General features: G+C 32.7%; 1 protein-coding gene across 1 annotated transcript in view; it reads right to left on the bottom strand.

The window, feature by feature from the left end:
• The window catches only part of Vwa8 (von Willebrand factor A domain containing 8), a 396,504-nt gene that overhangs the window by 230,114 nt on the left and 153,733 nt on the right, over positions 1-12,657 (bottom strand). Inside the window, exons 18-20 of the mRNA XM_077795206.1 lie at positions 9,394-9,500; positions 6,138-6,244; positions 312-383 (exon numbers count right to left, since the gene is read on the bottom strand). Coding sequence (XP_077651332.1) covers positions 312-383; positions 6,138-6,244; positions 9,394-9,500 — 286 coding nt within the window. The remainder of the gene's footprint in view (positions 1-311; positions 384-6,137; positions 6,245-9,393; positions 9,501-12,657) is intronic.

Here is a 12,657-nt window from a genome sequence, read left to right as displayed (position 1 = left end):
GACAGTTTATAGTGTATTTGGTGGGAAATTATTGCCTTAATCCAGGAGATAGGTGACGGTGAGCAGGGTTGGAGTAACAGATATGAGCAAGAAGAGTGCACACTTGTAGAGTAGAATGGGGTCTGATTTAAGCCTTGAAGTAAGTCTAAGGTTAAGTCTAAGGTAGACATTCACCTTTTAATTAAACGAGTCATTTTACTGGGAGAAAAAGGGAGCAATTTCAAAAACTTATTCCAACAACAAAAAAACTTACTGCTTTGAAACTATTACTGTCATTTACTTTTAGAGGTTGGGTTTCACCCATAACTTACCTGGTTACCAACCAATAATAAGTGTTCTCCAAGGAGAAAGTCTTTGAGCATGTCTTCCATCACTATCATGTGCTAGAGAAAAAAAGGACCACAGACAGGTTAACTGTGTTTTAAGTTAACTATATAGATATCTTCTTGGAAGTTAAGACATCCTTTATGATAGAATACTCAAGTAATTTAACTTTTAAGAAAACAAAATTAATGAGTTAGATATAAGTAAACTACATAACCAATTGGGTCACTGATACTGAAAACTTAAAACAGCCCATTAGAGCAAGTACAACCAATTGACCAGTTCAAGTTGTTTTTATAATTCAAGTATTTTTATTTAAACTACGTAGCATTGTCTTGAAATTTAATATAAATTTAAATTGACACTTGCTAATGTAAATATATAATGGCTTCCAAAAATAATCAGCAATTTTTATGGAACTTTTTAGACGGACATCATCTTAACCATTACCTTCAAAACTATATATAGCTTTGAAATGAAATATATTATTTAACTTCCACAGTTTTTTATTTGAATTATGACACAATATAATAAAAGAACAAGATTAAGGTTGTTCACAATAGCTACAGAGAAAGTTACATTGCTCTTTTGTATCTTAAAAAATAGGCCACCTATAAGTAGGTTACAAAAGCTCATTGGGGGTCAGGAAAAGAACTACATCCTAGCACAGTTAATATCCCTATTACTTTCTCTTGGTTTTCTGTATCAAATCAAATAACAGCCTCATAAGTACTAAACTTATTGAAGTTCCCTATTTTTAAAAAAGGCAAATTAACCTTTTGCAGTAACCTTTTATATTAACATTTTATATATCTATAGATATTTATCTGGTATGTAAATTGCTTTTCTTTTTTTAAGTTAGTTTTTAGAGAGCCAGGAAATTTTCCTTTCATTTGTCAAATTTAGTATACTTTCATTCTGTCTGTTTCTTAGAAAGGAAAACTAAGAAAGCATTTTCCTACCTTGAGAACAAATGAGTACCCCCTGATGTTTATCTTGATAGTTTTTGTTTTTTAAAATTAGATACATTCGGGAGCTAAAGTTTTAACAAGGCATGAAATAAAATGAGCATATTTACTTATTGTCATTCTGGCACAGTTTTAAAATAAAGAGCCAGCCATTGTTAATAATTATGCTGGGTCACAATAGGTACAAACTATCTTTTTTTTTTTTTTTTTTTTTTTTTTTGGTGGTGCTAAGGATTGAACCCAGTGGACTTGTGTATGCTAGGCAAGCACTATGCCAACTGAACTACATTCCCAGCCTAAATTGAGACTGTCTTAAAAGCAAACTAAGATAAACTGAGATGTATGATTTCCCTATAAAAGTGAGTCCTAGAAAATAATTTAAAACTGAGTTCTGTGGTAATATACGCCAGAGATCTTTACATTTTAATTCAGATGAAAAGTCAATACCAATTTCCATAAAACACAGAATTCTTCCTGAAATAAATAGGATAATCTGCATGAGGAATGGATAGAAAAGTTGCAAGGAGCACCTTGATGGCTGCATAATAATGAAAATGAATGCAAACTATATTTGAATTCTTATCTGTATTGTTTATTCTAAATCTTCCTACTTCATATGCTCATTACATTTAACTAGATTATTCAAACCCACAAACACTAATGAAGGCTAAGGTCATAACCAACATAATTCTTGTCTTGCCTTCTTTTTTACTTGGCACTGCAGAAGATTTCTTAAGGCTAAGCTTTCAGTTAGGTGTCTTTCTCTCCTGATTTTTTCCTGCCTTTAATAATTTTTCTCCATAGTCTTCTGGACTAGATCATCTTGTTGTAGCAATTCCTTCCATATGATTTTCCCCTGGTTCCTTTGTTTGTTCTCTCCATTAACTTTTTACTTGCTTTCTTTGGGGTCTCAGTATAGGGTAGAACAAGTCATGCCTATCTGGACACAGTCACCTACCTAAGATCCAAGTGAGGGCTGTGTGCAGAGTTGGTACCCACACATCAGTGCTAGAAGAGCTACTTCTGACCTTACACCACCTAAATTCTCTCATCCATCTCATGGCTGCAGCTAACCCTTATCTTCAAACATCAAGATTTCTCAGCGATGACTAATAATAACACCCCCTGATTATTGCCCAGTCTCCTAAATTCAGCATACTCAAATCCAAAACTTGGCTTATTACATTCTCTTCAACAACTTCATTCTTCCTTTTCTTTTCATAATTAATAGCATCATTTTCTATTGACTGATCGAATGTTCATCATTATCATAATCACCCTGCCCACCTTGCTTCTCTTTTATCAAGATCAAAAAAAAAAAAATCCAAGACGACCAACTCCCCAAAAAAAAAGATCAATGGTATTCATTATTTCTTTGCTATTACCACAGTTTGAATTTAGGGTATTATTATCTCTGGCCTATATACATAGACAGGTAGGTAGATATAATTTTTAAGCTAATTTAGCTTTTTGAAACTTCATCCTTTCCCTGAGTCAATATGTTCTCTATAAATATTCTCATACAATCACTTCTTTGTTCAAAATCTTGCCAATTCATTTTTCAAAACTCTTTAAGTGACTCAATACTTTAGAAACAAAGGTACTTCTCATGTTTCTGATTTAATCTCAGGTTCATCCCCTACCACTCTCCTTCTTTCACACAATGTTCCAGGGATGGGAAGAATCTAGAATAATTTTCTACTTACTCTTCAATTTACTTTTCCACCACACTGTGTGCTCCCTGAGGCAGAATCTTTGTTTTAAACAAACACAAAGTTCCAAGGACTCTACCTTCTAAATAGCCCTGTGAGGTGTCCACTCTATTCTGACCCTACTCTCACTACCTCATTTCAGATCCTTCTTAATTTTTACCCAGAATGTTAGAATAACTCTAAACTAGTTTTTCTTTGCCTTGGTTCTAACTCTTAGACAACATTCAAGAGTGAATGCAAAGTTAGCAAATGTGCTTAAAGTCTTTCATCGGTGAGGAAACCAATGAAAGAAATCCCAGCTCCTTAATTTGAGAAGCTCAGATGATCTGATCCTTTCCTAACTCATCAGGCTCATCTCTTAAACTTTTCCATATGCAACCTCAGCTCTGTGCTACTCTGTGCTAAATGAGCTACTCTTTCATATAAGCAGGTCTCTACAAATGCTGGTCTCTGAGAGACTTGTCCAGCTTTGTCTTGTTAACGAATTTTCTATGATCTTTATCATCAGGGATGATCACCTCACAAAGGTAAGCACAATAACTTGTATATACTTCCATCACACTGTGAAGTAACCATGTGTATTTGCCTGTTTTTCCATTAGATTAAGAGCAATTTGAGCTCTAAAGATGCATTTGCTCACGTGACTATTTTAATCTCTTTATCTCAAGATCTTAGGACAAGGTCTGACCCACAATAAATATTTACGATTTTTTTTTCAGATCTAAAGCTTATTAAGAGACTATTAATTTTCCTTCCCTCAAATCTCTCCTCCTTACTGATACAAGTCTAATATTTCTTAATGAGTGGCTGGATGAAAAAAATATTCCTTAGCATGAACACTCAGAATCTTATTTATCCTTTTATTAATCCCCGGTACTTTGTTATTTGCTAGACATACAAAATAAAGAAAACACAGGGCTTTGCCCTATGATATATAAGAACACATTTTCAAAACCATTCTCAATGCAATGTGGTAAAGGAACAACAGGGCATAAAACAAGATGGTACCTCAATCTGCAAAAGACTCTGAAGCATACTGCTTCAAAGCCGAAGTGCAGCAAAAACAGAATCAATAATACATAGCAAAAGCAAATTTAATCAAGCCACTGTCCCTAGAATTGGTACAGCTAAAACTTTTTCATTAGTGGTTAATTCATAATGCTTTTAGAGGAGGAGGTACATTTGGAGACAGGTTACAAGAAGTCCCTCAGGGGCTCTGTGTAAAGTTCACAGCAGCCCTGCAGCCCTCCATGTCTATATCATAAACACCTTGGCAACAGACACTATGTTCAAGAGCACAATGGTCCTCTTTCCTACTGAATTTCCTATATTCTTAAACACTCTGAAATCTTTTCAACCCTTGCTGCTGTAGAGCTTTTCAATTAAATGTTACTTATAACAATATCCTGATTTCTTGTTTTCTTTGTTCATTACATGGACAGAGGGTGATACCATCAATTTTTAGAAATAGTATATTTTCCTTCTAATCAAGTTTTTGTCTTTATTTATTAGGCAAGAGTTTTTTCCCCTCCTCTGTCTTACAATTTAATTTTCTGTTTATTTGTGTACTGATTATGCAAGAATACTAATGTTTCTGAAGAAAAATAAAATCTACATTAATTAACTGCTTCTTAATAATTAAAATCAAATCAGAGTTATGCCTTTGCTATGCCAAAAATAATTAGTGTAGCTTGGACAGATTTCAAAATTTTAAGCCAGTATTTTTATTAAGAAAGAAGAATTTGCCTGGATACCTTCTATATTGTTATTATAATTTAGTGATTTAAATTATGATGCTTGAACAAAAAACAGAATTGTAGAATGTCAGATTAAAAAATAAATTTAACTTCAATTTTGCTAATGCCTTAACATAGCAAAAATAGTAAGAAGTTCTAACATAATTTGTAAATTAAATGTACTATTTACATGCAGAATAATAACGAAACATTACAGAAAATTTAAGTACTTTTTCATTATAAAAGAAATACATAGCCTAGAATAGAGGCATACACTTATAATTTTAGCAACTCGGGAAGCTGAGGCAGCAGTATTACAAATTCAAGGCTAGCCTCAGGAACTTAGGAAGACCCTGTCTCAAAATAAAAAATAAAAAGGGGCAGAGATGTAGTTTGGTGGTAGAGTGTCCCTAGGTCCAATCCCAGTATACACACACACACACACACACACACACACACACACACACACACAAAATTGAAAAGGCTGGCAGGAAGGACCGAAGGACCACTTCATGGAAAACTTGGAAAAGAAAACTGTTATATTCAGGGTAATTCCCTGAAAATAATCTAATTGAATTGAATATCTACAATATGGCTTTCTAGGTATAAACTTATATCTGAATCTTAGTGGAAAGTCAATAATTATTGGTTAGTTTGTAAGATGAAAATTCTCCATCATACTCCCTTAAAAAAAAAAAAAGAAAGAAAAGAAAAAGAAAAATACTGGAATTGTAGGATGTATAAGATACACTTTCTTTGAATTACTGAAACGAATTCACTAAGAAGAAAAAAGAGAATGAGAAGTTCTGTTTGTTTTTAATTTAATAATGGGTTTACTTTATCAACCTGAAGTACAGCCATACAATATTTGTTTATGTGTGCATATGAAATTTATAACCCTAATGATAACAGCAACTCCTCCAATTTTCAAGTACCTTTGGAAGGGGGAGCATGGGAGGAATAGATGAATTCTACTTAGGGCAGAGGGGTAGGAGGGAAAGGCAGGGGGCAGGGGATTAGCAAGGATGGTGAAATGTGTGATAGACATCATTATCCAAAGTACATGTATGAAGACACGAATTGGTGTCAACATACTTTATATACAACCAGAGATGTGAAACATTGTGCTGTATAAGTGTAATAAGAATTGTAATGCATTCCGCTATCATTTATTTTTTTTAATTAAAAAAAAAAGAAAAGAAAATCCCACCAGAGGAGGGAAAAAAAGAATCTTAAAGTTTTTAATACTTTAATAAAAGATGTTTCAACACATCATATTGCATCATCTGCATTTAACTTAGAAAATTACATACATAATTAAACATAAGTATCATTTCTCAGAGCTAACTACCACAATAAGTGGTTATTTATGAAAGTAAATGAAGTGATGCTCTTACCTGAATGTTGTCATAGAAAAGAACATCAGGCACTTTCATTTTCTCATGGGTATTATATATTGGTGCACTAATAGTACCAATCCTCAGTGATCCAGATACCACTTCACCTGAATGTTTTACATAAGACAGAGAATTAGTCATAACTACATCCTACAAATAATATCCAAAGATGATAAGTCCATCCAACATAAAATGTAGGATAGCTTCTGTAACACCTTGAGCTCTTCAGGGATTTTAATTTAACATCTAAAGAAATAAGCTTGAAGATGGTAATTAAACACTACAGTTCTATATACAGCTTATAATGTTCTAAAATGTAATAATTTTAAAGCAATAAATTTAGCAAATAGTATATAGATAAAATTGAGAAATAAAAAAAAAACAACCCAGAACATAGCCAAGCCATATTCATAAATTTATCTGGTCAGGATTATAATATACACATAAGCCAAGTACACATTCAAAAGCTTTCAAGTACCCCAAATATCATCTTTAGGAAGCACCTAATGAAAAACTCCACAAGAAAATCCCTGAGAGGTCTAGTAAAAAATACAGATGAACCAAACCCTTGGACCTCTTGAACTATTATTTTCAGGAATAGTTCAGAAGATCTATATTTTCAAATAAATATCCAGGTGATTCTGATAGAATAGTATCAGAAATATTCTTATTTGAAGTAGGAACTGGGAACCTTTGCCATACAGTTATTCAGTAATAACTTTTATTGTATTGTTCTCTTTTTGCTTTAAAGAGATCTTTAAATACAGGAATTTAATAATAATAAATTTCTTGAAGTCAAGAACCCATCTTATATATTCCCTGTAGTAATCAGATATTCAAGCTCATTGACATTTTCCAATAATAACAATAACATTCATACTAATAGTGTTATAATATTAATGATCACAATAATAAAAGCTACCATTTATTAAGGACCTTTTCATGTGCCAGATCACAAACTATGAGGTTTATATTTTTCCTTATATAATTTCAAGTAACTTAACAATGAGACGAGAATTATGAGGAAACCAAGAACATAATTTAAATAATTTATTTAAAATCACCTAGCTAGTAAAAGTGGAGCTTAAAATAGAACTTAAACTAATCTGACATTCTTTCTATCAAATCAAGTATTTTTAATCCTTTGACTCCTAGTAATATTCCATCCTATGAAAATAACCCAACAAGCAGATACACAATTACAATGCCTTAAGTAATCCACCTATCTTTTGTTTTCCTACTTCAAATAAGAATATTTCAAATTGTTTATCTTTTAAAATGCTATTTTCAATATGTTAAGGCATATTTTAAGACAATATGGGGGAAAGCACTTGCTTCTGTAGAGTACTCTGAACAAGTTTAAACTAAAAATAATTACACTGTCACATGTTTAAGTACCACTGGGCACTACACATTTGCCAGAGCACAGCAGATCTTTACCATTTTCCTTTTTCAAAAGTTCTACAGGGAAGGAAAGCCAAGAGCCATCACACTAAGTATTTAGTATTTATTTACTACCACCAGACCTTGAAATAGACCCAATATAAAACTATAAAGGGACAGAGCCAGAATATGGCAGTGAATCAACTCTTATACTTGTGTGCTGAGATGACACTTGTAATTTCAGGTTCAAACAGCATCTGATAGCATCTACAATTTAGTTTGTGGAACATGTCCATTAGCTTTAGGACAATTGAATTTACACAACCAATGTTGATAAGCAGAAAGGGGATATGAACTCAGAGAATGATGCTGCTAGTACATTTCTGGGAGAAAGCTGGCTAGCTATCTTGTAAGTAATTTCACAGGATGACATTATTTTGGTAAATTTATCAAGTTCCTCAAAATCTAGTAGGCTCAAACTTAATTTTATAATCAGAACTGAGAGTAAATCTAACTTTCAGGAGAATATTAAACACATTCTGACTAAGAAAATAAAATTGCAAAATATTACATCACAATGGAAACTGCAACTTTCATATCAACTATAATACACTGTTTGCCATAAAAGCTTATTATTTGGAGTGGGACCTGCATGGAAAGCCATATTCTCAAGAAGGTTGTTTGGTAAGCATGGACTCTAACAAGGAAAGTAAATTAATGAATTCTCTATAGGACAGATGATTTTAAAAATTAATGGTATTAGTCAATTTGAAAAGTCTCAACACTTAGGTCCCTTATATTCTACAAGAGGGTCACTGCTAACAAGGGCCTGTCTGAAATGACAGTCTTTCTTTGGATATATCAATGGATTCAATCAAATAACACTCTGAATCTTCAAGGCCCAGAGTTATTCTCTCTTTTGAGTTGACTCTGAATTTCTATTCAGATCTATCAGTATATTAAATTTATAATCTGACTCCCAAAACGTCATCTAATTTTCTTAATACCAAATTCTTGGTTCAGGGTAACCTCCATTATTAAAAAAAAAAAAGTCTACTACAAAGAGAATCACAGTAGTCTATTTTAGAAAATGGTCATATATTAAATGTTTTGATAAAACAGTTAATTACAGGGGCTGGAGTTGTGGCTCAGCAGTAGAGAGCTCATTTAGCATGGATGAGGACCTGGGTTGGATCCTCAGCACCACATAAAAATAAATAAATAAAATCAAGGTACTGTGTCCAACTACAACGAAAAAATTAAAAATAAATTTTAAAAAACAGGCAAAAGCATTTAAAATGGGTAAACTTTCGCTGTGCTCTAACTGAAGAATAGGAAACTTTTATGAATAATTCTCCTCAAAATTCAAATTTATACTTATGGCTACTCAGAAAAAAAAAGCAGCACAAACAACAGGTGGAAATGGAAGGAGTACGAAAGCATAAGATGTTATTCTGAATATTAGTTTAGTCTGAATCAAACTAAAAAAGTTGCCCAAACATGTCCCATAGTGGTCTTCAATATTTAAATGTTGTGCAAATAAAGCAGAATTTTAGATAATATCATGAAACATATTTGGAAAAAAATATATTGTCAAAATTATACAAGTTAATTACAAAATGGATTCTCAGAGCCTTTAATATGTTAGTATCAACTGTGACACTTGAAGGCCAGGGAGAACCATCAAGAATGTACTGCAATGCAGTAAATATTCTAAGGTTTAACTTATAAATAGCATTCACATTTCCAAAAAACAGATTCTTCAACTCAGTACATAAACAAAATGCATTAAAAACATTTATATTGAAATTAAAATAATAGCATGTTTGATAATTATTTTTTCACTTAAAACAAAAAAAAATTAAATACTTACATTTATAATACTCCAGGTCTGGTTCCAGATTATCATTGGTAGTTATTTCTATTGCAGCATCTGCCAGATTTTTCTCTAAAGCTGACCTAGCAAGGCTTGGTAAGAACCTGGCAGAGAATGGGGGAATGGAATGATAAAGCCAAAGTTTTCTGTGATTCTCAAATATCTTTTTTGGAGGGTACTAAGAATTGAACTCAGGGACACTCGACCACTGTGCCACATCTCCAGCCCTATTTTGTATTTTATTTAGAGACAGGGTCTCACTGAGTTGCTTAGTGTCTTGCCATTGCTGAGGCTGGCTTTGTACTCTCAATCCTCCTGTCTCAGCCTCCCGAGCCTCTGGGATTACAGGCATGCGCCACCACATTAGGCTTCTCAAATATCTTTAAATGCACATGGGTGCACGTGTACAAACACACACAACTTTAGTATTTACTACCTATTATGGGAAATTGGTCTGGATCTATGAGATTCAAAGCATACAAAATTTTTAGAATATATAAGTATAAAGTATATAAAGTAAAGGATGTTTGTGGGATCTCCTTTAATAACTAAATAAAGCTCATTTGTACTTAGCCATACTCACTTACAAACAACATATTACAGAATAAAAATTGAAATAACTTGCTTTTTAAGTGGATTTAATATACTTCATAAATATTGTTTGTTATTGGTTTATCAAATTTTATTAAATAGATATTATAGCAATACTTTGGACTGCTCTAAGTTTACAGTCACAAATTCAAATCAATGGAGGTGAATTAGTCTTAACAAATTACTGAATGAATAATTATCAATCTTGGATCTTCCTTACATTAAAAAATATATACCTCCAGGGATAGGAATTCAACTTAGTAGCAAAGCACTGCCTAGCGTGCATGAAGTCCTGGGTGTGATCCCCAGTACTGCAGCATAAATAATTAAATACAAAAGTGTATCTCCATATCTATTTTATAACTGTGTTGTCAATTTGGTGAGTGACAAGAGGCATTCTTCAATTATAAACATATCATGTGCTGGGAACATGAAACATAGATTACCACCCACACAAATAAAGTTATACGAGTTTGATCCCAAGTGAGCCCACAGAAATAATCTTTAATCCATGATTATCTGTACCATACTTTTATAAAATAACCACTAGAAAATACAGTGTTTCAAATAAATACACTAAGAACATACCACTTATAATTTAGATCTTACATAGCTCTAAAACTTTGACAATGGTTCCAACATGTTTGAGAATAATTTTAATAATGGAGTGGTATGTGCCAGAGGCAACAGATGTCCATAAAGGGATTGCTATGGAATAATCACTATCCTTATAGCATTCCACTCCTAGATCTGACACTAGCTCTTAGCTACTGTTTCATTTTGGTCCTAGGCAATGCAAGGGAATTCATAGACCTCTGTGCCAATAGTTCATCAGTTCAGCATCAAGTCAGACTTATCTGTTACAATGCTGACATTTTATCAAAACTCTTAGATCATTTGCCTTTTTCAAAACCATGTGCTTATTTTAACTCCCAGACCCAATAACTGGGCTTTTGTTCTATTTTTTGAACCCTGGTCCTAGTACCTCATCAATTTTCCTTTCACCATTCTCCAGACTTAGATGGTAGTAGTGACTGTATCTGTGCACCCTGTGGTTGCATCTCCATTACTTCCTATCAGACCACCTCAATTGGCACTGCCCACTTACAAACTAGACTTGTTTGCTATTTCCAGTCATCCCTGACATCACCGTGGTCTGTCAACACATCCTCAAATTGACCATGAATTGGAACCTTTCTAGATTGCCTGGAAAGCCAGTGGAGTCTAGCAAATATGGGACGAGGGGTATAAATAAGAGTGAGGAAAAAAACAGAGGCTCAGTGTATTCAAGCAGTCTTACTTAGAAGATGTAACAAATTAATTTATTTGTTATAAAATTTATAATTTTAGGGGCTGGGGATGTGGCTCAAGCGGTAGCGCGCTCGCCTGGCATGCTTGCGGCCCGGGTTCCATCCTCAGCACCACATGCAAACAAAGATGTTGTGTCCGCCGAAAAACTGAAAAATAAATATTGAAATTCTCTCTCTCTCTCTCTCTCTCTCTCTCTCTCTCTCTCTCTCTCTCTCTCTCTCTCTCCCTCCTCTAAAAAATATTTATAATTTTAATTCTTAAATTTACAAATAGTAATTTAAGATAACATGATTTATCCTACTTACAAATACAGTTTGAAATAGTTAAACAGAAAATTATTAATGCAGGTTTAAATGTTTAAAGATATTTAATTTAGCCAAGTTTTATAAACGGAACCAAACATTTTCTAAAGGCCCTTAAAAATGATTGTTAAGATCTCTTAGTTAGCTGAATGAACAGAAAACCACAGAAGACTTAGAATTTTTAAAATTATAGCCTTAAAAAATTGAATCAGCTTTTAAAGCCAAAAATAAATTCTAAACAGTCTCCTAAAGTAAATATTTAAGAAATAAAATTACAAGAAAATAAGCATAATTTTAATAAATTTAATGTTCAATAAATTTAGGTTAGGTAGTTTATTTACCTTTTTGTCTGTTTAATAAAATATCTTATGAATACAAATTAGGTTAATTTTTGTTTTAAAAATTTCAACAAAATTCTATTCTGTTTTACTGCCTCAAAATGGAATAAAGTCACTGAAGAATACAAAAACCGAAACAAACAAACAAACAAAAAGACCCCCACACTTTATCACCAATAATTTTTGGTACATTCCTGACATTGTGCTATCCTTGGGAGAAGGTTAGTACAAAGACTTCTAACTGTAGCTTTGCTAAAGTCAACAGGTGACGCAAAAAACAAGATAAACTGTCATTTCTATTTCCAAAAGGTCATAAGGTGAGAAGAAAATGGAGTTTTATTGTGGTCAGCTGTTAACACCAGAAAAATTAGCTACTTCATGCAGTGAAGTACTTACAAAAACAAAAAGTAAACATTTTTAAACTCTGAAATATTTTAGTAGTTCAGAAAATTGCAGACATATTACAGAAAATGTTTTTACAAGTATAAAATGGTAGCTGTTTTTCATTTCAAATTTCATTTCCCTTATTAGTAATGAGGTTGAATATCTTTTCAGATGTTTATTAGCCATTTGAATTACTCCTTCTTCTCATGAATGCCTATTCATTCTTTGCCCATTTAGGGTTGATTCTTTTTCCTTAATATTTGTAGTCCCTTGAATACCAATATTTTCTTGACTATAAATCTTGTAAAACATCTTTTCCTAGTTTATTCTAATAG

Source organism: Urocitellus parryii, chromosome 2 (genome assembly GCF_045843805.1).
Source record: "Urocitellus parryii isolate mUroPar1 chromosome 2, mUroPar1.hap1, whole genome shotgun sequence".
Classification (NCBI taxonomy): Eukaryota; Metazoa; Chordata; class Mammalia; order Rodentia; family Sciuridae; genus Urocitellus; species Urocitellus parryii.
Note: the sequence above shows the minus strand (reverse complement) of the source record. Positions and strands in the feature narration are given on the sequence as shown.